Source organism: Tauraco erythrolophus, chromosome 5, assembly GCF_009769465.1.
Source record: "Tauraco erythrolophus isolate bTauEry1 chromosome 5, bTauEry1.pri, whole genome shotgun sequence".
Taxonomy (NCBI): Eukaryota; Metazoa; Chordata; class Aves; order Musophagiformes; family Musophagidae; genus Tauraco; species Tauraco erythrolophus.
The window spans coordinates 51,978,579-52,002,336 of NC_141469.1; the positions used below are offsets into that span (position 1 = coordinate 51,978,579).

General features: G+C 43.1%; 1 protein-coding gene across 1 annotated transcript in view; it reads left to right on the forward strand.

Moving 5' to 3' along the window:
* KIT (KIT proto-oncogene, receptor tyrosine kinase) overlaps positions 1–23,758 on the forward strand; it is a 57,187-nt gene that overhangs the window by 1,635 nt on the left and 31,794 nt on the right. Inside the window, 2 exon segments of the mRNA XM_086611739.1 lie at positions 17,361–17,600; positions 21,202–21,480. Coding sequence (XP_086467865.1) covers positions 17,361–17,600; positions 21,202–21,480 — 519 coding nt within the window.

Consider the following 23,758-nt stretch of genomic DNA (forward strand, 5'->3'; position numbering starts at 1 on the left):
TCATGAGATGCAGGCTTCAAAGTACTGGAGAGACAAGGAGGGAACCTTTCTCGTGATCCTTCCTCTGGTTCTGGGTTCAGACACTTGTGGGAGACATTTCACCTCAGGGGCACATCAGACAAACTTGTGTAGACAAAGATGCACTGTGTAGTAGGCATAAATGACTTGCTGTTGCAAAAGGCAACTGTCTTTGGGTACGTACGCGCATCATCTGTGTATCACACGGATGTAGAAATATTTGGGGCTAGTTTTGTGCTGGAGGAGGTATTGGAGTGATTGCTCGTGTCCTGGCAGGGGCACAGGGGACATGAGAAGTGACAGGCAGGACAGAGCTGATCTGCTGTGCTGGATTGCTCTGGAGCTAGCGTGACCCTGGGTTACTTTTGAGTTTGCCCCGGTGCAGATGCTTGGACTGGATGATCTCCCACAGTCCCTATTCAGACCTATCCTGTTGTTTCTCGATATACAGATTTATATTAAGTATCTTTCTTTGGCCTTTAGTCAAGAGCTTCTTCCTTTGGTTGCAAATAGGGAAGGAGGGTGTAGAAAACAGAGCTTAATGTAGCTTCTCCAAGAGTAAACCGTTCATCTCCTCTGTCCACAGCCCCTTCCTACTTTTTGTTCTTCTTGCTCCATAATGTATGCTTCCACTTTTCCTTCTTTTGGGGATTTTCTAGTCCTCAGTTTATGCAATATTCTGGAACAATCTTCTCTCTGTGCCTCTCCTGTCCTCCCCCAAGGCTCACCCTGTCCCCCACCCCCCAGTGCTCTGCCAGAGTCTCCGTGGCATTTCCATCCCGTGGTCATGGAAGACTGGACAGGGTTCCTTTCAGCATCCATCAATATAGCCTTTTTTTTTTTTTTAGGTCGGCTGCAGAGTAATAGGATGCTCTCCCTGTGCCCAGAGGGAAGAATGTCTGTTTTCATAATGCTTCCTGCTACCTGTCAGCTGGGAGGGAGGGGGCTTGAAGGAGGAAGATTGAACTTGATGAGGATTCTGATTGCTGTCACTCAGTCGCTGCCTTGACCCCGGCAAACCGCCTGAATACCCTGCCCCCCCTACTCCCCTGTTCCCATCTCTGCTCTTTCCTTCCCCTTGTCCTCCCTCCCCTGCAGCAGTGCAGATCCTCCTGTGCAGAAACGGGGCCCAAGGCCACTGCCAGGAGCAGAATGGAAATGTCAAAGATTGCTCAATACTCGACTCTTTTTCCTTCTGTTACAACTGGGAACCCTCTCCCGGCAAGTGCGTAAGTGATTTTTCTTCAGGCTTTATAATAAAGAATGTGATAAATTTGGCAAGGAGTGAGACTCCCATTTGCATTCTGTTTAAGTACCATTCATAGAGACTGGAGGCATTTCCATGTGGTTATTTTGCAAGGGAGAGCCTCTCGTCGACAGATGACTGCAGCTGTAGTACCGTTGTGTTACGCTGGCTCTCCATGGGCTTTCCAGCTCACTTCAGCCCTCCCAGAAACCTATCGTTGATTGTCCAAACAGTGACGCTGCTTTGCAGGTGCTTGGATTGATCAAAAGATCCTGAGTCACCTGCAGAAGGGACATGTTGCACCAGGACACAGGTGGAATCAGAAAGGATATGTCTTTAGCACGTGTAAACACGAGCTGGGACAGGTCTTAGGGGGAACATCTGAGTCATGTTCCAGTCAGTAGGAGTTTTTTGTAGTGAAACTTGTCCTCTTCTCTCTCTGGTCTGTGTGAGAGACTCTAATGATACGTCTATATTCTTTGGATTTCTGTCTGAACTGTAATTCGTTGTTAGTGCAAGCTATTCAAAAGATTTTTAAAGCATATCTGAAGCTGTCAGACTGAATACCAAATATTACGCATTCGTAGTTTGAAGGAAAGCTGCTTTCTAGCCTGAACTTTTAGTAAACACTCTGGTGTCATCTGAAGGTAAGGAATAACAAATTCTGGATTAAACAAGAACCACACAGCGTCAGAGAGTTTCAACAACCTGTGTATTTATCTACAATACACGACCACTGATCTTATCTCTTATCAATCTTGTAGAATAGAGGCAGTAATTGCTCAAGGTTAAGCCACTTTTCAGCTTTTTCTCTCTGTCCACGAAGATGAATGCCATTGCAGACATCAAGCGTTGCACATTGTCTTGCTGTATGTGTGTGACACATGATTTTACAGATGTTGTTTTCTTTTTCATCTAGTACAAACATCTTCCAGGATTTTGACTCATTTCCTTAAGTCTCTTTCAGCTATTCAGAGAATGGCTAGAGGAAATGAGGTCTAATATCCTAATGCATTGCATTTACTGTAAGTACCCTCTCACTTTAAGTGTAAAACTTTGACTTTTTGTAATTTCTGAATGTCCTTCTGAATATTCCCTTGCACAAGAAACAACTTGCAGTTGTTTCTGTCTTCTGAGCTTGAAGAAATTCACCTCCCCCCCGATGAGCCCCTTCAGCCTTAATAGATTAAGGTGTTCATTGTAACCTTAGGTGAAGGGGGAGAGCTGATGCTAAAGGCTTCTAATGAAGGTGGTGATCCAGAGTTCAGTGTGTTACATCTTTTGGACATTTATTATAAAAAATATGCATATACAAATTACTAGGACTTGACATAAAAAGAATTTTAAAATTTTTACTACTCTTCTGTATTATTTTACTGCAGAAGTATTGTGCTTGGCTTTTTCAGTGACTTTTAGGAAACTAGAAGGGCCTTTTCCGAAAGGACCCTCTTTAACAATGAATCCTGCAAACAGTCATAAAGGAACGTAATTTTACACGTGTGAGTAATCTCCTTGGCTGGTTGCCAAGCCTAATGGCAACTGAAGTGTATTGTTTGTCCACCGGCCAAGACTGGCGTAAGGGGAGTGTAAACATCTGTGTTTGAAGGGAGAAAGCGACTCCTATTTTCTAGGGTATACCAATTAGAAAGCACAGTAAATGTTAATCTCTCTGCCGATTTACTCTTGGGGATTACATTGATTTATTCTGAAAACATAGGGTTTCAGATATACCTTTAAATGGATTTTTAATGATCTTTTTCGTGTTGCAACGCAATTTTTTTTTTTGTGCACCACGTAAGGCTCTTGGTTTTAGTATCTTTATATTATCTCTTACAGGCATGTAAATAACAGAAGAGTTTCTAATGTTGCTACCATGCTACACAACTCCCAGGCTGCTCCATATGGATCATTCCTTGAAATTGTAACTGAAAAAGAAGCATCATTTAGTAAAATTATCAGCTACAGGGGGTTCTGCCATTGAGGGGGCTGACAGCGTTAAATGTCTGTGATTTTAAATGTCATCTGACAGCTGAGTCTGTAATTATGTAACATAATCATTAAATATCTGATAGGGAGAAGAATTTGCTGGTCAACTGGGCACTGACGGTTGTAAATCTAGATGCATGGGCTAATTTAAGTTAAGAAGAGATGAAAACCATGTCAGGGAAATTTAAGTCAGAGATACGCATCTCTTAGAGGTTCTTTGGAAGCCTGGCAAATGCCAGGTTAGTCCTACATCTCATTTCTTTTCCCATCATTAATTGTCTTAAGTAGTACTCCTCCGCTCATGCTGGGTGAACGTGTTCCTCATGACGTGGAGTGGACTTTCTTTTAAAGAAAGGTTTTGTGTAAAAGCCACATGGGGAAAATAAATCAAACTTGTTGGATATATATAATCTGTTGTTCAGAGCCTGCATCTTCCAGAGGAGGAAAAAGGTCTGAATGAGCTGTGTAATAGAAGTGGTTTGGATATTCACATACCTAGGCCATGCAGAATTAACTAGGTTCTTACTGAAGGATAGCATGAGATTAAAAACTTGCACTTGGCTCTCTTAATCTGTTTTTTGTTATGCAGTTAATGGCTGCACCAACGTCACGTGTTGAAGGTTTTGTCTGCAGCCCTCAGAACTGGAAATTTCATTCTTTGCTGAATGAAATCTGACTTTCTCACGTGCTCACTTGCGTCCCACAGCTGGGTTTCTAAGAGACGCAGCAAGTCTTAGGAAGCTTCCACAGAACTGTAAAGAGTAAGGCTGGAGGAGACCTGCAGAGGTCATCTGGTCTGTCCCCTGGTCTCCCTCGGGTCAGATGGAGCAGATCTTCCCAGGTAGACTTTTTTTCTAACCTGCTCTAAGGCGGACTTGTGATGCAAAGTCTACCACCCATTTTTTCTAGTACATAACTAGTTGTTAAAGGTCAAAAAGCCTGTCCTCATGCCTAACCTAATCTCCCTTGCTGGTCACTTAATTCCGTCCTTTTTTTTTGACCCTGCTCTGGTGGATATAGTGAAGTGCTGATCACCATCCTCTTTATAATAACATTTTACACATGGACAACAAGTAAAATAACATCTTTGAGTTCTCTGTTCTATGATAAAACTTTTTCAGCCTTTTCTTTTGGTGCATCTTTCATAACTCCTTCTCCTCTTGTTCCTCTCAGCCCTCTTCAACTTGTTTGCATTTCCTCCAGATACGATGTGTAAAACTGATGTCTGACTCCAGATAAGAAATGTAGTGCTGCCAGGTTTAACAAAATAGTTACCTCCTCATGTGCTGTGTGCTTCAATTTGATTCAAAGCATTGTAAATCTGATTTTAATCATGATTTAAATCAGCCAACAGTAAGCCTCATTTTAACTGTTTTGCATTTGTACTTAATCATTTTGTAAAGAAAGGTTTAACCTCCTTTATTACCATTGAGATAGAGTTTTAATTACATATAGCCTTTGCACTTAATGTTATACTACTTTGATTAATCACTGTGCCTGTATTTAAGCAATTATGTAGCTTGTTACACATACACTTGTTCTGATTCTTCATGTGTATGTTTTAGTATGAAAATAGAAAGTGTTGACATTTCTTGTATTAGATAAGTGATTTTTTTACTGATGATTTGCATCGATTACAATGAAGGAAACAAGAATTCTGAAAAGTTCTTCCGTTAGATAAATAGCACCACATAGAAGCCAGCCAATTCAGAAGAAACAACTCATTGAGAAATGTTTTGAAATAAAGAATTAATGTCTGAAAGGCCTATCTGTAGTCAAAACTGGTGGTTTCTAATCACTACACTGTAAAAATTTTAGAACTAGTCCATCTCATCCTCTCTTTATTCTTAGAATGGCAATGGAAACACTCTTTTTTTTTTTTTTTTTTCTTTTCCCAATTCCTGATCAATAGCTCCTCTTTGAATGAACTGGTTGCTTAATTGAGTTGTTCTGAATGAACTGAAATAAATAAAATATTTTCTCTGCACCTGCTAGGAAACTCCAGATTCCAAAGGCTGGCTTATCGCTGCGGCACAACCTGCCTAGAGGTGCTCAGTGACTGACTTCCATGAATTCAGTAGTTTGATCATCTTTAAAAAGTTGACAGCAAATGTATGACTTGAATAGTCTCCTTCTCTGGAGATGTTCAAAACCTGCCTGGATGCGTTCTTGTGTGATCTAATCTAGGTGGTCCTGCTCCGACAGGGGGATTGGACTAGATGATCCTTTGAGGTCCCTTCCAATCCCTAACATTCTGTGATTCTGTGAATTATTGCCTTAAATTTGCCTTTAATTTTTTTCATGATTAGAGGAGTTGCAAGTTTAAATTTGTTATGTTTTCAAAATTGCTGTTGAATATTTTTACTTTTTAAAAGGAAAATGTGCATTATAAAAATGCTACATTTTTACTTTTATTGTAATATTAAATGAAATATGCAGTTTAATAGGGTATTTTTACCTGAAGTGGTTCTATTTGTATGCTTTAGATGCTCTTCTGGACTAGGACCTGGTACTGAGTCATTCATTTTCTGCTGGTCAGTGACTGCCCGATTCTTTACTTTTGCTGCCTAACTCCTTGTTTGCTATTTTATACAGCATGGAAATGCTTTGTATGCCTGGATGAGCATAACTTTTTAGCTTTGAAAAGCGGTTATGTTATCTTCCACAAAATAAAAGCTTCCTCCTAGTAGTGTTCATTGTAACACAAGCTGTTGAAGTTTCCTATTCCATAGCACGTCTGACTTCCAGGTATTATACATACAGTTGCTGACTTTGCAGTAATGCTGATATCACCGTACCTAGGATTTGAGGTATGCAGCACAATAAAAGGTCAAATGGAAGCAGCAGAGGTACACTCTGTATTTCTGATCTTCTCCCATAAGCTAGGTACCATCAGAAGTGATGCTGAAATGGGATTCTCTGCTTAGGCAGGTACTGAGACTGCGCTCATGTGATGGCCTCGTGTATCTCTCCTGGGGTAGGAAGGGAAACCACTTTTTCAGTAAGCAGCTACCTATATATATATGCCATGTATATGCAATTTGTGATAGGGCTTATTAATAAACTAGAAAATAAAGTACAATTTGCAAGCAAAAAATACAAGCGGGACTTCTGCGGACATTGGGGACTAAGTTCAACAGCTGAGTTATGTATCTCCTTGCCAGAAGATGGGAAATGAAACTGGATTGTCAGAAGTATATCCAAGTCTCAGTATTCAGGGCGCTTCCAAGACAACATCAGTGACAGATCTTTCTAGATGTTAGTGTGATTAACCGAGGCGAGATTTGTTCACCCTGGGAAGTTCTGAAGAACCTGCCGATGAATCCTCCACAAGTTGTCCTAGTCACAGTTTCAGAAGGCGTGTGCAAAGATACTTCTTTAATACTGGGTCTCCCATTAAAATAATAGATTTAGTGTAGTCTGTAAAACAACACTTCTTTACAAGATTTTTTTTACCAACATCTTAGTTGCAAAGTTTGTGTGCTACTTAGACGAGGGAAATCTAACTTATTGCAGGTTTATTAAAAAATCACTGAATAGTTAAAGTTAATTTGTATGGGCAAATATGGAAATACTCCAAAACCTGCTTCTTAAATGGATTTGTGTGGATGCATGACGTGATGCAATGACTTGTATTTCAGTAATAGAGCTATATAAATACTTTAGCGGTCTTATTACTAAAACCAGCATTTTTCTCATGAATCTGTCCATTCTTTCAGTGAGGGAAAAGAGAATGCAAAGTAATATGGACATAAAAGATAGCTGTGTCTTTTCTGAAACAATTAGTGAACATGTTTATTAATCTGAAAGTCTTGTTTATTGCTGTAATCTTCTAGGAAAAAGTACTGAACTAAATATCTAGAGAAAGTAAAAGGCAGTGCTCCTCTTTGTGGTATTTAATGTGGTCCATCATAAGAGCAATGATAACATAATTATGCAATTATTGGTATATTTTCCCCTCTGGAGACCTTATGTAGATGATTACCAGTGCACCTTTTAATGAAATTGCTACTATTTGATAAAATTACTGCCAAGACTTGAAATAATTAGCATTCGCATTGCCAAAAGTCTTACATCTCCTTCCTCAGTTGAGCCTTTTCCAAACAGGCGTTAATTCAGATTGCAAAGCGATTCACTTTTCTCTAGTTTTCTCATTTCTCTTCGTTAAAACTACCTTTTCACTGCATTTCAGAAAACACGCTTTCAAGCCCATGTTGCTCATTATAAGGAACATTCGTTCAAAATGGAAGTTGAAAGACACTGTACCTTTTAATGTAAATGTCAGCAAAGAGAAGTGTGAAGAAAAAGCCATTAAAGGAATAGACTGGATGAATGACAGCTGAGTTTGAATACACCATGCATTACTGTGCTTTTTCATTCCTTTTAATCGTTCCCCATACTTGCTTTATAATTTATTTATTTATGTGTCTAAGAGCTGCTAAAACTAACAGCTGGTTAATAAGTAATTTTGGAAACTAGAGGGAAGAAGGCAGTAATTCAGTAGGAGTAAGGATCAGTCTAAATGTTGTATAAATCTCAACTCTGACAAGCACTGTGGCAAACAATTGCTCTTTTTTTTGCAAATCGTACTTTTATGTGTGTATGTACATATATATTCATCTGTCCTCTGATTTTCTTCAAATGAGATTTACCGGGTAGTTATTTTAAGCTTAGCCCATTCTTCCAGTTTAAAAACAAATCTGATAGGTCAGTCATGCTTTGGATCTGATTTTGTTCATTAGCCCATTGCTTTTAGATTCCTTCTGTTGTGGAAAGTGTGAATATAAGACTATAGTGCGTCAACGTGATGTAGTAAAATGAATTAATCACCTACAATAGGTTGCTGCTCATAGGTCTTCAAGATGAGTGACTGGACTGCTGTAGTGTATATGGTGCTCCTTCAAAAAACAAAACCAAAAACCCCAAAATAACAGGAAAAGCCCCAAAGCTATATGACTTAATAGAAAAAGAGGGTTCAGAAAGGTATCATATCCAACCATGGGAAGAAGCATGGTGTTTGATCCTGCTGTGGCCGTTTAATCTGTGTGCTAAACTAGAATTGTATTTAGCTACATCGCTGCTTTGACAAATGGCTCTATGAGCTGTGTGAGCGGCGTAAGGCATGCCAATCAGAGAGGGCAAGCTGCGTGGTAGGCAGGAGAAGTGACCTGTTTGCATGGCTGGAGTTTCTTCACCCTGACAAGGGAAAACACAGCAGGGAAAGAGAAAGGTGCGCCTCTGTCTCTGGAAAGTGTAGTTACTTCCCTCAGCCTCCTGCCTTGCGGGAGTTTTGCACTTGCGTGTATAGGGCAGCTCTCACGTTTGTTTTGGAGGTCATGAGCAGAAGCTGGTCTTCTAAGCCTGCTTCTGAAATAAGGAAGCAAAGTACGATTAGCTGCATTGCTAATTGCAAGACGATGTGCAGGAGGACCTGCTGGCTTCCACCCACCAGCAGAGGATCAGCCCGGGTGCTCATGCTTGTCCTGCCTGAAGATCCTGTGAACGTCTGTCTTGGAGAGTGGGATGTGCGGGGGCTTGAGAGCTGGCTGGATTTGTCTTCTTGCCACCTGCCTCTGATGCTGGCTGTTCCTGCTTAATCGCATCTCATTCGTAGGGGTGCATAACCTCTCTTCAGGTGTAGCTGGGTGAGGTGTTCCATCGCCTGAGCTGTTTTCTCTGCAAGGGGTAAAAACCAAATGCCTTTTATTTGTCCTGTGGAGTGCCCTTCTAGGGTGCGAGGGCTTTAGTGAGGCAGGTCTGTGTACAAGCAATCCCAAACTATGGAGCTGAAACCTTCCCATGGGGTGTCACTGCAAAGGGGGGTGTCTCACAGCGACAGCCAAGGTCCAGCTGCCTCTGTGGTTCCCTGTGCTCATGCCTCCACAGATGATAAAGACAACCTTTGTTCCAGCCTCCTTCCACTTCCTCTCTTGGGTTTGCCATGGGTGGGAATCAGCTGGCTGGCTCCACACTTGCTCTTTGTGTTGGGGATACCCGTTTCTCCTTCATGCTGCCTGCAGATGGAGTCTGTCTGGCTGTGCCTTTGAGTGCCGGGCTGGCGAGCTCCTGCCTTCTGCCCTCCACACTGCCCTTCCTCTGCCCCCTTCCCGTTCAGGGTGAAGGGTCTACGGGGAGGGAAGGCTGGGTGAGAAGACAGTTGTTGCCCTCATGCAGCTGGGTAAATGTCAAAGCCCCCGCTAATCCTCTCCCCCGTTTTTCTGCTTAGAAACGTACATTCTCCGAGGATCCAAAAACTTCGGAGCAAGCGCAAGCACAGGAACTCTGCATTTCTACTTGGAAGACAACACAGCGATGACTAGTCTGTTGGTCAGCGGATGGCACTGACTCTGTCAGATGGGTTAGAAACAAACCACTTAGTTCTGCGGGGAAGCCTAATCAGTCTAGACCCTGTAATATGTGCCCGTTGACAAGTTATTTTTCAGTGTCCAAGATGAAGTCGAGGCAGAGGAGCCGGTCAGTATTTCTATCAGAAAGGATTTGTGGCATTCATATGTGCTGTGAGTCTGTGACGCTTGCAGGGACAATCACGTCTTTGGTCTTTTTTGGTTTGTGTCTTCGAAGAAGATGCAAGCATGGGTGTTGGCATGGATGGTTTCTTTTGCCAAGTAAGAGGCTACACTGCTAGACTTCTTTTCCCCCACAGCGTAGCTGAAATGGGATCTGATGTAGCCTTCAGGTCAAATAATTTAAAATTGACATTTGCTGTTGCTAAACTTTTAATCTAGCATAAGGGAGAGTGTCTGTTTAGTGAAGTGCAACAAAAAAGTAAGCATGTGCTAGTATCTCTCCTTTGAAAAATCTGGGGGATTTCGTACATCAGAGTAAATTGAAGTTGTTTCAGTGTGGTTAACATGCGAGTTTGATGCTTTATTTGTTTCCTTGGGGCATAAAATGGCAGGATAAAGAAAATATAATTGAAAAGGTCCTAAATTCATCTCCATCATAGCATATGTCAAGTGTCATAGCGTCTTTAACAAATGAGAGACGGAGTTGGAAGGGCGATACTCTTCAATTAGACCAACTAATACTGTAAAGAGGATCAGGCAGTCTTCTGGCTAGGACTTCTGCACTTGTGTAGAAGAGATGTTTTTACTTCTGCTTTTCTTTTAGACCTTGCAGGAGACTTGTGTGCTTGAAAACATGTTCATTTTTCCAGCAGTGCTGGGTATGCTGAAAGAGAATATTACTTCCCTGCAAGCCATGTCTTGCTGATATCCCCAGACCATTGCATCTACAACAGTGCCACTACTTTAACTGATAAAGCATATCTCTTGTTTCTGCTCTCTTATGTTGTTGTAGATGAGAAACTGAAAAGTGCGGTAAGGTCTGTGTGATAGCCCTTGAAATGAACCCACTGCCCAGAATGAACAAACACTGAAAAGAAAGTAGTCTCTCCAGTTGTATCCAATCACCACAATCTCACACAAAAGTCGTGAACGTTTTGTCCCTTGAAGTTTAGCTCCTTGGTGCATTTGTCATAGAAGAACGTTAACTGGTTTAGAAATCGTGGTCATGATCAGGTCACGGTCAGGTCATTGTTTTCGTCGTGCGGTGTTTGTGCAGCTTACATGGGGACCGCTGATGACTGTGAAGGTTATGGAGAACCGCAAAGGGAAGAGGTAGAAGCTCAGATGAGCCTGCCCTGCCCTTACAGCATGTCCCAGCCCTGAGAGAGGCAGGGAGAGGGATTTGACCTTGCTGGGTAGCTGTGAACGTGCTGGCAGGTCGCTGCCAGTCCCTTGGGCTTGGCAGAAAGGCTGGTACTGGGTGTGAGCAGGTTGTGGCCGTACTGTGAAGCTGCTGTTGTGCCCCTGTCTTGGGAGATGTTGGAGATAAGTTTAATGTGGAAGAGGGTGAGATAAGGCACAGGGGATTTTTTGTTTTGTTGTGTTTTGTTTTTCTCTGAAAGCAATCTGTTGTGCTATAGAGCTGCCACAAACTTCTTGTTCCTTTTAATGTTTAGATAAGAGTTAAAAGAGGAAACAGCCACAGAGGGACTAACCTGCTCGCCTAAGGTTGTGCAGGAAATCTGTCGCAGAGCTGGGAATAAAATCCGCACTGCTTGATTCCTCATCTTATTCCATGGCAGTCCCACGTCCTTTGTTTTTTTGGCAGCTGGAGATGGTCTTCAGTTACTTGTGAGCGTGTTGTGGACTTGCACCTGACGTGCTTTTCCGTGCTACAGCGGTGTTGTGGCTGAGGCTGAGCTTTTGCTCCCCCATAAAACATTTTTTTTCTTCAGGATGGTGCACTCCTTAGCCAAAGCTTTTTTTGTTTGCACATCCCTTAATTGTTACAGGAACATTCTGCTGTCCTTAATCATATCCCTGCAATTTGACCTGCATTTCCTATCGGTATTATCTAGAGCTGCTTCATTTTCTAATTCCTACAGCCCGGTTTTCCAGATGTTCCTTCTGCATGCAGAAGTCACAACTGCTGTACTCACCCCCTTTCCTCTCTCTGCCTTAATTTTTACGGCTTAGGAAGCTGCTTGTAATATATTCATATATTCTGCTTCTTTTTTCAGTTACACAGCCTTGTTCACAACTGATCCCAGCATTGTAGATTTGAGCTTAGATTTGTTATATTACAAGGAGAAGCTAGGATAGTGGAAGTGACTCTTTTCAGCTGTGGGACACAAATTTAAAACATCCAAAATGAGTCTTGGGCTGTCCAACTCTGAGCTTTGCAAATTTATTTCTTTTTTAATTTGTTGTTAATTATTAAATATTTGCCATTATCAACATATTTTGTTAGCATAAATAATTTCCTGCTAGTTGCCTTTGATAACAATCCTAGAGGGTTATCCAGAGCCCCAGTGTGGTACTCTGGCTATCCAGTGTGTGGAGAGTGTTGGATGTTTTGCAGTGAGATCCACAGCTCTTGACCAACAGTGGGATCATCTGCCTCTACTAGCCTGCAGGAACTATGAGGGCAGAGGATGGGCTTCCTCGCTTCCCCTTGTTCTGTGGGGTACCTGTGGTCAGGTGGGCTTCATGGAGGTGGTAACACTTAGCTGAATAGTGAGGTAGTGGTCCACCTCCTTTTCCAAGGTGTAAGGAGGTAGAGAGAGGATGGTTATGCTCATGATTTGTGTTATTGGAGTGTGCAAGAGCAACAGCGGGCTGGGAGGAGCCCTGTCATGCCTTAGATGTGGTACAGATGGAGCAGTCTTGGATGTGAGGCCTTAGCAGCCTGAGAAAAGATCAAGAGATAGCAGATGGACACTTGCTGTGGGGATTAGTACATTGGATTACAAGTTGTTGGTTAAAATCTCAGATTTCTGTTACTTAATTGTTCCTCCAAAATGGAGAAAGAAAGTAATTTCTATCTTTCTAAGCACCATTTTAATTCATATCGATAAGACAGGCGACATTTAGATGCTTAATACTAAGCACATCTGATAGTTCTTGCACTTACAACCTGTTCTTATACTGCCATACTTTTCTTGAAGACATGTTATTTTCGGAAGGCAACAGAAAAAACCCACTTTAGATTGTGGGAATCCTTTGCACAAGGCATTAACTCAATTTGTAAACTGTTTCGCTGAGAATTTGTAGGCTGCGTAAAGGAACTGTAACAAGATTGTGTTGAAATATGAGTGATGGTTTCAACTGGAATATGGTGGCTTTTGTTGTGGAGTGCCACAGTGTGCTTGTTCCGTCTACGCCTTTCTTTCCCCAGCTTTGGTACGTGACATATTTCTTGTGACTCTAGATGGAGGCACATGCTCTGCTGTGTTGTTTGCCACCTTTAAAAACTTTCCACCAACTTGCTAGATAGAATCATAGAATGGTTTGGGTTGGAAGGGACCTTCAAGATCATTTAGTTCCAACCCCCCTGCCATGGGCAGAGATACCTGCCACTAGACCAGGTTGCTCAAAGCCGCATCCAGCCTGGCCTTGAACAGCTTCAGGGATGGGGCATCTACAACTCCTCTGGGCAACCTGCTCCACTGCCTCACCACCCTCACTGTAAAAAAATTATTTCTGAAATCTAATCTAAATCTACCATCTTTCAGTTTAAAGCCATTACCCCTTGTCCTATCACTACATGCCCTTGTAAAAAGTCCCACTCCAGCTTTCTTGTAGGCCCCCTTTAGATACTGGAAGGCTGCTGAAAGGTTTCTCCGGTGTCTCCTCTTCTCCAGGCTGAACAATCCCAACACTATCAGCCTGTCTTCATAGGAGAGGTGCTCCAGCCCTCTTGGCCCTCCCCTGGACTCGCTCCAACAGCTCCATGTCCTTCTTATGTTGGGGATCCCAGAGCTGACCACAGTACTCCAGGTGGGGTCTTATAAGAGCAGAGTAGAGGGGCAGAATCACCTCCCTCAACCTGCTGGCCACGCTTCTTTGGATGCAGCCCAGAGACAGCTGGATTTTTGTGCTGCCAGCGCACATTGCTGGCGCATGTTGAGCTTCTCCTCAACCAACACTCCCAAGTCCTTCTCCTCAGGGCTACTTTCAATCCATTCTCCACCCAGCATGTACTTGTGCTTGGGATTGCCCTGACCCATGTTCAGGACCTTGCATTTGGCCTTGTTGAACTTCATGAGGTTCATACAGGCCTACCTCTCCAGCCTGTCAAGGTCCATCTGGATGGCATCCCTTCTCTCCAGCATGTCAACAGCACCACACAACTTGGTGTCATCAACAAACTTGCCGAGGGTGCACTCGATCCCACTGTCCACGTCGCCAACAAAGATATTAAACAGTGCCGGCCTCATTACCGACCCCCGAGGAACACCACTTGTCACTGGTCTCCAGTGTTCTGATAGTCCATAGTCCAATAGTAAGTGTTACAAAATTTTGAATTCCTATCCTAAGTGGGTATGATGAGTGCTAGATGAAAGAGTAGGTAAAAGTCACAAACATTGCATAGATGTATGAAATGATGTTTTCCTTAATCTTTCTGGCAATTACTAGTTCTAGAATGCTTGTTTATATGTTCAGTCATGTGAGTTTGCCTAGAGGACTAGTGGACTTTGTAGAAAATTTCTGGTGGTGCTGGATAAGCAGGTGCTGGTGGACTGCCTGTTGGGTTTAGCACTGGTAAATAAAATCTTCATCCAAGGGAGATGGGGAAAGAACCAACGCTCCCTAAAAAACCCAGTAATTAGACTCTGCAGGTGGTCTGACCGTCCTTTGCTTCCTACTCTGTGGTGGATTAGTCGGGAAGAGGAGCAGTTACCTGACCTGGTCTTAATCCAGTATATGAGAACAAGTAAAGCTGTGCGATGAGTGAATTAAGTCTGGAGTATATAACCTCATCCCAACTAATTATCCGATTGTTTTGCTTGAACGTCTGTCGTTATCTGTGCGGGTAGAGAGATTCAGCTCTGAAAGGAGCCGCAGAGTGTGTTTTTGCATGCGAGTGGTGTTGGTTTTTGAGAAATGTTCCCCCCAGGCTCAGGCACGGCTATTATACATCCAGTCCAGCCGTTCAATACTGTGCTATGCATTAGAGGGCCATGGGGCAATGGCTATTTGTAGGACTAAAGAGCCAGTCTTCAGAAGGGGGAGGGTTTGTTGCCGCAGCACCCGTCAGCATTTGCACACATCGCAGCAGTGCGTGTGGTTTGACAGATCCACGCTCATTTAGTAGGTCAGTTATGACATTAATCTATGCGCTGCTACCTCTGATCTGTCCCTTTCCTCTGCAAACCTGTTGATGGTGCCCTACATTTGGCCTTCACACGCCCTTGTGCCCTGGGGTTGGGTGGTTAAGTGGGTTTGGGAAGGAGGAGGACTCCAAGGGCTGGTTTTGTCTGGGCAGTTTGGAGCCTACGGTTATCCCGTGTGTCGTTAATCTGCTGTATAAATACCTGGGAGAGAAGCGGAGGGAGCATTTCAGCAAGCCGGGCTGGCTCGGTGTTTCCTCACGGGCACGTAAATGACTTTACTCTCTGTGTAGCTCTGAGGGTCTTGGAAGGAAGTCAGCCCTTGCTGCAGCCAAGAGCGTGTCTCCACCGAGGCACGGGCAGGGAGCGTCCCCTGTCCGTGCGCACGCGTATGTGGTGCACCGGGAGTTTCCGTTGGACGTGAGCATGTTTCTATTTGCACGGCCAGGGTGTCCTGTTGGGTTTTCTTCTTGTTGTTGAGAGAAGAGTGTCAGGTAGGGGCTGCCTTGGTTGGCTGTGTGCTTCCAGAGAGTTTCTCTGAGGTCTTTGCCCTCTGCCTTCTCAGGTGCTGAAAGTTGCTTTCTCTGATCTGAGGGTTTGCAAATCAGAGATCTCCTGGTTTCTCCTGACTGTGCTGTCATACCTCGCTCTGTCCTGGGCAAAGGGTTTTTGCAGCTGTCCTGTCTACAGAGGTGCTGCTGGCTGGGACCTGTGCTCCTGAGCCTTGGGTTTTCGCTCCCTGTGATGAGCTGCTCTGGCATGACTCAGGCTCACACCTGCTCTTTGAGGTAGCAGTTTTGAAATCGAAAGTGTTTTTTTTCCTACCTTTTTCCAGCAATTATTATTTCTAGGATGGTTGTTTATGTGTTCAGTCATGGAAGTGTATATGCAGGGTTAGCGGACCTCATGTGGAAAATTTCTCGTGGCGCTGGAAAAATGACTGCCTGTTGGGTTTAGCACTGATAAATAAATTTTAATCCGAGGGAGATGCGGAGAGAGCAAGGGCTGTCTCCAAAACCCAGGCTGTAAACAAAATAATTAGACTCTGCAGGTGGTCTGACCATCCTTTGCTTCCTGCTCGGTGGTGGATTTGTTGGGAAGAGAAGCAGTTACCTGACTTGGTGTTAATCAAGTATATACCTTAAGAACAACTAAAGCTGTGAGATGAGTGAATTAAGTCTGGAGTATATAATCTCATCCCAACTAATTATCCGATTGTTTTGCTTGAACGTCTGTCGTTATCTGTGTGGGTAGGGAAATTCGGCTCTGAAAGGAGCCGCAGAGTGTGTTTTTGAATGCGAGTAGTATTTTCAGTGGTGTGACTCTGCTACTACATATGGATGTTGTACAATCTTGTACAACTGTGCTTCACATGAGAGGGATGTTAGCTAACAGCACAGTTATTGTACGCTAAGGGTTACTCGTAGGAATAAAGAGCTACTCTGAAAGGGGAAAGGTTTGTTTCTGCAAGACCACCACAGTATTTGCTTATGTTCTTCTGATGTTCAAGTAGGTCCATAGTGGTGAGAATTTCTACATGTTTTTGTTTATGAATGCCATTTTGTAGACTCACCGAGACTTTCACATGAGGGATGTGCTAACTCAGCAACCCTCTGCTTGACTTATCTTAACAGTAGAGCCAGAGAAGCCTGAATGTGCTTCTTTTTCCAAGTATGCAGTTTAAGGCGGGAAGTAGCTGGGAATTGTGAATTGAGGCTGCTAATTTTACACAGCTTTATTTTTTGACAACTTTTTAAAAGTTGTGTTGCGGCATGTTCAGTGAAGGAAAAGCTAAGTGGTCATTTAGAGCAGCTTTGGTGGCTAGGAGATTGGTACCTCTGGGAAAATAATTTGGTAGCGCTGGGATGGAAGCTTGAAGAATATTTTGCATTAAATGTTTTTGGAGGTAAGAAATGATGAATTAGCACTTCAGTTAAAGAAATAAGTATGGAAAACATGTACTGATGCCTTCATTAAACTGGACACTTCTAGTCTAAGAGTGTGAGTGGAGCTTCTGAATACATGAGAAAGCAGTTAAAAAAAGATAACTGTTGAGCAAGGAAACTTTAGTTCTTGGCAACATACTGGGTAAATGACAAAGAATGATTAAAAGTGCTGCCATGTAGAATCAGGCTCATATGTTCTTGAATTTAATTTTTAAATAGCTTGGGTCTGTTCCTGTTCAAAAGCCAAACCATTGCAGAAACTGGTGCATCTGAAACTAGTTTAGAATGGTTTTCTAAAGGCCAGTTTCCTTCTGCAGTGGTTATTTGCTCTGTGTGCTGAAAGTCTTATAAGCCAAAAGGTGTCTGTAGAATTGCACACTGCCATTGCAGCTAAGTATTATTAAGAAATAACTCCCAAAATATTAACTGCATATATACAACTATAAATACAAATTTTGCTGCAGAAAAAAAAAGAGTGTTGTATTGATGGGCATTGTATTTTGTACTTTTTTTTTTTTTCCAGGTGGTTCACTGCCTCATGAAGAATCTTCACTGGTTGTGAATAAAGGGGAGGAATTAAGGCTGAAGTGCAACGAGAATGGACCTGTGACTTGGAGTTTCCAGAACTCGGACCCATCAGCAAAAGCAAGGAGTTCCAATGAGAAAGAGTGGTACACAAAAAACGCAACAGTCAGAGACATAGGCAGATACATATGCGAAAGCAAAGGGAGTATTGTCACCTCTTTTTATGTTTTTGTTAAAGGTAAATATCAACGAAGGCATTATTTTGACTTTCCCCTCCCCCTTCCCAGTCCCCAAATAATAGGACAGTAAGTGCTGGAGGAGGGAATGAATTTGAGGTACAGAGGAAGAACAGAGCCTGATAGAAGAAATCTTCCCTGTCCGATAGAAAGAAAACTCACTCCCAGCTTTACTTGCAATGGCCTTTGTCATGAATAAAGTTCTGGATGACTTTCTCTTTACATCCCTGTTCTTTTGTGGTGAGACATACCTGAGCTCTCTTTCTAGAAGCTAGCCAAGTGACCTGAATCAGTTGTATGAGTCACTTGTACTGTGAGGAAGCAAGCAGTATGTAGAAAGGTCTTTTCAATTCCGTGTCGTCCATCAGAATGGAGTCATGTAAGGTTTGGCCCCAAGCTCTTGATTTATTGAGGCAGTTAGCTAAAGGATTTGGCTTTTTGAGGCCGCTCTCTCAGGCTTAAGCCAGCAGACAGCAATGATTCCTCTGCCTCCAGCTCCTGATCTGCCTTGTGACTGATCAGAAATGTCTCAAATGGGGAAAAAAAAAAGTGCCTCTGCTCTGACACTTTTTCCCAATCCTTGATTACTCCTCTTCTTTGTCCAGTGTTTTCTTCAGATTTCTTCTCTTCTTTTGTTGGCTCCCTATCTGTAGCTTCATCAGCTGCTCTCAAGCTGGCAGTTTACCATACTTGGCATTCCCTTTTCCTTTCCAAGGAAGACAGTTATTTTGGTTCTCCTTTGCATAGCTCTGGTGGTCTTTCTTCCCTGTTGATGGAAAAAAGTCCTACAGTATTCACTTTCTTGGAAATAGAGTTCCTTGTCCGAGAGGGGTTGTCTCAAAGTGCCTCCTCCGAACCCTGCCAATTCTTTGAGAATAATTGCAAGGTTGTTCTCTGAGACAGGGAGATACCAGCACAGCATGGCAAAGAGTGTTTTCCCAAGGGAAGATATCTGACACAGTGGCCACACAATTTAAAGAGTGCTCGTCTAACTGCTCCTGAGTTGTCCAAATAGCCATGCAGTGGCCATGGATGAGTTTTCCTGACCTTCTTCTGTGTTTCTCTGAGACTATGACTAAAGGAAACATGACACGTATTTTACCTATATGTGACAAACATTGTTAACTTTATCTACCATGACTGTTTTCCTGAAGGTCATGGTAATTATCCCAGACAGCTGTGATCATAGAGATGTTTGTGCCTTCCATTACATGAGTGACTCCTTTGCCTTGGGATAGCAGGCAACCCTCCTACTGAGCATGATTACCAGAGCATCAGAGAAGATGTGTCACCCTCATGCAACGTGTTGTTAATTTCTTTGTCTTAATTGTGTGAAAAATTTGTAAACTTCATTTCTACAAGTTTCTCACAGTAAAATAAGTATGTTTGTGAGGTTGGCCATCATTTGCAATAGGCTGTAGCTTAATGACATCTTACATCACCTTGAAGATGCTACCATGAGCTTACCTACTTGTGGGGTTGTAAAGCTGGGCATGAAGGGACAATGGGACCAAGAACCTCGATCCTGTGCAGTCCCAAGCAGTGCATAAAGTGGTGGCAGCTGTTTATCTCTTACGTCCGTCTGGATCTACTAAAAACAATTTTTCTATGCTTCTGTGACCGAGGATGACACAGTGTTGACAGACTACAGGCGCTTACCTCTTACACCTTTCTGGTTTGGCAGAAAGTACCTGTGTTGTGTCTATAGAGCAGTTTGTGTCCCTATCCAGGCAAGTTTAGTGAACATCAAGCTAGTTCAGACACCTACATAAGAGAGAAAAATCTCTTGATTTTGATCTCAAGTCTTTTCAGATGCGAGCAATGGTAAGCACCACCACATCTTGTTTTGGAAGCCTGAGGTGTGCCCAGAAAGCAAGTGCTACCCAGGATATACCTGGAGTAGAAAGACATGAAGGGAAGAATATGACCATGAGCAACTTGCTTTGTGCCTGGATTCCCTACAGGAAATCCATTTGTGTCTTCTTACCATGATCTCTCCCTTCCAGAGAGGGTATGGAAGATGGGAGGGGAGCACCTCAGCAATTCTGCTTACCCCAGCCAAGGCCTTCAGCAGTTTCAGCAGTTAGTGAAACAGGTCTTTGTTCCTTTCTTCTGTTTTCAAAAACGTCTTTTTTATCCTGAGGAGCCATACTTTCTGTATAGTGATGATAACTTGGCTCTGTCTAGTGGACTGAGAGGAAACCAATTAGTTAAGTCGCTGTCAGCAGGGACATTTAAATGAGCGCTTCCAAGTCTATGCTTTTCCAGCTTAGGAGTGACAGCTGTTTGTAGCATTTCTTTAAGTATGTCCATGTGCAAAATGTCACACTTTGATTCTGTTCAGACGTGCTTTACTTTTTCATTTGTTAGTGGTCTCTATCCCCTGGTTCTAGACTGATACGTCAAAGCTTAGTTAGTGGGTCTTCGTGGGCAGCGTTATCAAATGGGGTTAAAATTTCACCCTCACTCTAAGCCAGAAACCAGCCAGTAACTTCTCTGTTCAGTCATGTGCAACCTTTGACTTAGCATTTCCTATTGCTTACTTAAATGTACCATACTTCATTTTTAGCCTGGTACCTCTTGTCTTAAACCAAATGGATGTTGTCTATCATCTTAACCAAATCCTCCCAATCTTCCTTGTTAAGTTATGGTTTGTTGATCTCTAATTGTTCAAGTTGTATGAAGCCAGTTTGCAAAACATGAAAGAAAACTTTTCCCTCTGTTTCTGCATTTCTAATTCATGCAACTCTGTAGGGAGGTCAGATGGGAGCTGAAATAAACTTTTACAGAGTGTTTGTCCCTGCACCGGTCTTGGTTTTGTGTTTGCTATTAATGGCCAGGTTCTTAGCATTTCAAGGTCATCGCCTATCATGGGCTTTGACTTTGGTTGTAAAAGTATTTAAAGTACTGTATGTTTGTGTGCTGGGGTTGGCTGAGATTAAATGCTTTAGAAAAGTTACCTTGTGAAAGATTACATGACGATTTTTCAATCAGATATGCTGTTTATATGCCCAATTTTTTCTAAGGAGGCTAAAAATAACCCCTGCTTTCAGGGAAGGGAGAGAGAGAGAGAAGTTGTTTGGTGCTTCCTCTGGTAGCAATGTGTGTTCATTTAGATTATGTATTTTACAGAAGTGAAAACCATAATTTAGGTGCCTTTCAACTTCCATTTGCTCATAAATTTCTTCAAAATCCTCCTGTGGGCATGAAACCTTACAGCCCTGCCACTAGCTAAAAGCAAATTACTTTTAATGGTCTCTGAAAACCTGTTTACTGTTGTTGGGGGTGGAGGGTGGAGGTTTTTGGACCAAAACAAGGCAAAAAAAGCAGCTCAATCTCAAAATAAAAAAAGAGTAAGATTGTTTTTAGTGCACATGATTCTTTAGTGTGTCTGGTATTGAATGCTACTGCACATCTCCTGTTGTGCTGCCCTCTTAAGACAAAATCTAATGTCCCTTGCTAAACATGAATTGGGTAATACTTGGTTTTACGGCCTGAACATAAAACTTTCTCTGATGTAAGTGCCCAGTTGCAGAGTTAGGGTCATCAGAAGTTCCCTGTGCAGTGTCAGCTTCTCTGACAGGTCTTTGCGTTTCTTCACAGATCCAAATGTGCTCTTCCTTGTTGATTCTCTGATCTATGGAAAAGAAGACAGTGACATCCTGCTAGTGTGCCCACTAACAGATCCAGATGTTTCAAATTTCACGCTGAGAAAATGCGATGGCAAGCCTCTCCCCAAAAATATGACGTTCATTCCCAATCCGCAGAAAGGCATCGTTATAAAGAATGCCCAGAGGTCATTTAAGGGCTGCTACCAGTGCTTGGCCAAGCAAAACGGAGTTGAGAAAATATCGGAGCACATTTTCCTGAATGTGAGACCAGGTAACACAGGATTTTTGCCTTTTTATAGAGTACCTGATTTTACCCTTCATCTCGCAGGAGGTGATGGGAAGTGCTGTGAAGCCTCACCTTGAGTCTCACCTAGTCATGGTGAGGCTGGAGGTGGTGGTCTCCTCTGGAGGCTTTTGGAGTCTTCTACTCAAAGCCAGAGGTGCTTACGCACCAGAGGATTGCTCTGTGGTGCCTGTGGCTGCTGCAGGCTGTCCAAGGGAAGGTGGTGGGCTTAGAAGCTTGTTCTGGGCAAGTTGTGTCAGGGCACATGTTGATCTTGTGACACCTGGCGTGTGGCTGTGCTGAGCAGGTTTGGCCACGCTCACTTTTATTTTCTGTTCCTGGTGATTTCCAGTTTTTTTTTTCCCCATTCTAAGAAATGTGCTTTTAAACTCTGAGGGCAAACCAGCGCCCTGAGGTTTGGACAGGTTTGTGCAGGCAAGGTGGATATTTGGGTGCCTGACTCAATTGTCTGTTGCCCACAAGTGACAGCAGGAAGAACTGATTGATGGCATTGAAGGATTCAGTGGAGAGGTAGAGCCTGAGGGAGCAGAGGGCCCTTGTCTATCTCTATCTTTGTGAATGAAGATGATCACAACAGCAACCATGTGGTCAGATCATGATGAGGAGTGCATTGTGACTGAGCTGCCAGGTGCACCACTTTCCTCTGCAAACCTGTTGATGATGCCCTGCATTTGACCTTCATGCACCCATGTGCCCTAAGGTTGGATGGTTAAGTGGGTTTGGGAAGGAGGAGAACCCCAAGGGCTATCCTGTGGTGGTGTGGACACGTTGGTGTTTGCTTCACAGCGTGGGCTATGTGACCTGCCTGATGCCATGCTCCTTGGTGGTGGGCAGGAGGTGGACAGCAGAGGCCATTTCAAGTCTGCTGTTTGCTGTGGCAAATTGAAAACCCCTTTTTCCTGGTGATTTGGAAACTCTGATATAGTGAATTTTAATGAGTACGATTTTTTAATTAATGAAAAGAGAACAAAAGTTTAATCAGTACAGGCATCTCTGGCATTCTCCTTTGATGACAAAAATCAAGTCCATTCTTGCTGTCTGTGGTGTTTGTTCTATAACAAGGTTTTTTTCCAACTGTTTTTTCAGTGATGGCCAAAGAAAGAAAGCAGTTGATTGACATAACTTCTCTGACATAGAAGAATGCAAGTTGTAGTACTGGACTATTTCATTTTTTTACGGGATAAAAGTCTGTACTTGCTCGATACAGTATTGACTTCAGATGGGAGGGTGCTAACCTGGCATCCATCACCAGCAGCCTGCTGAAGGTGGGCAGCCCTAGGTGACCGTCAGGACCTGGGCACTCTGCCTTCAGTCTCTGTCTGGCGTAAAGCATGCAGTAAGCGGAAGCATCTGCTGAAGGCCATCAGCAGCAAAGCAGCTTTGTCATCCTCAGTGTTGTAATTGCTGTGCTGTAGTGCTCAGTCCTTATCGAGTTCACCAGGTGAAACTCCCACCATCTCCTTGGCTGAAGACTTGAGCATGTTGGACACGCTTTGGTGGGCAATGTTTTAGTAATCGTAACCGTGGCACTCAGATCCCCAAGCCTGAGTTTCTGGTGCAGAAAAACAGAAGAGGCATCCATGAAGCAAGGAGCTGTGCAGGTGTACTCAGACCTGCACCAGCCCTGCAACGATAGCACCGGGAGTGTTTATGCCCAGCCCTCCTCTGAACAATGAGAGGTTTTGTGGATTTACAGGGCTTTTTTCGGTTGTCCGTAGATGTTGCTGACGGGTGAGAACGCAGCATGCCTTCTGCACTGGCTTCCTCCTGTCTCTTGGGTACTGCTGAATGCCGGGAGGGAATTTTATGTGAGCGTTTATATCTGAAGAGAGCAAACGTGTTTCTTTGTTCTCTTCTATAGAACATGAGGAAAACATTATTGTTAAAGTATGAATGGCTGAAAAGCGTGGCATTTTCCTAAGTTTCGTATAATTTACCTAAGACAACTACAAAGCCTGTGCGAGAGGCAGGAAGAGAGTCTGGAAGGCCTTATCTGATATGTGTTGCATTCACAGTTTGAAAGTGAGTCTTCCTGCGTAAAAACCCTAGTGGGAAGTTCACTGGAGTCTCATAAATAAGGAAGATTTGAAGAAAGGATGAAGAAAACAGAAAAACAAACTGTGGGGGAACAGAGGAAGAGCTGAAGAGCTTTGTGGAGGCAAGAGACTTATAGTCCTGAAATATACTTGACTATTGATGAAAGACACCCCGAAGCAGAACGGGGGTACAGCCGACCCACGGCTGC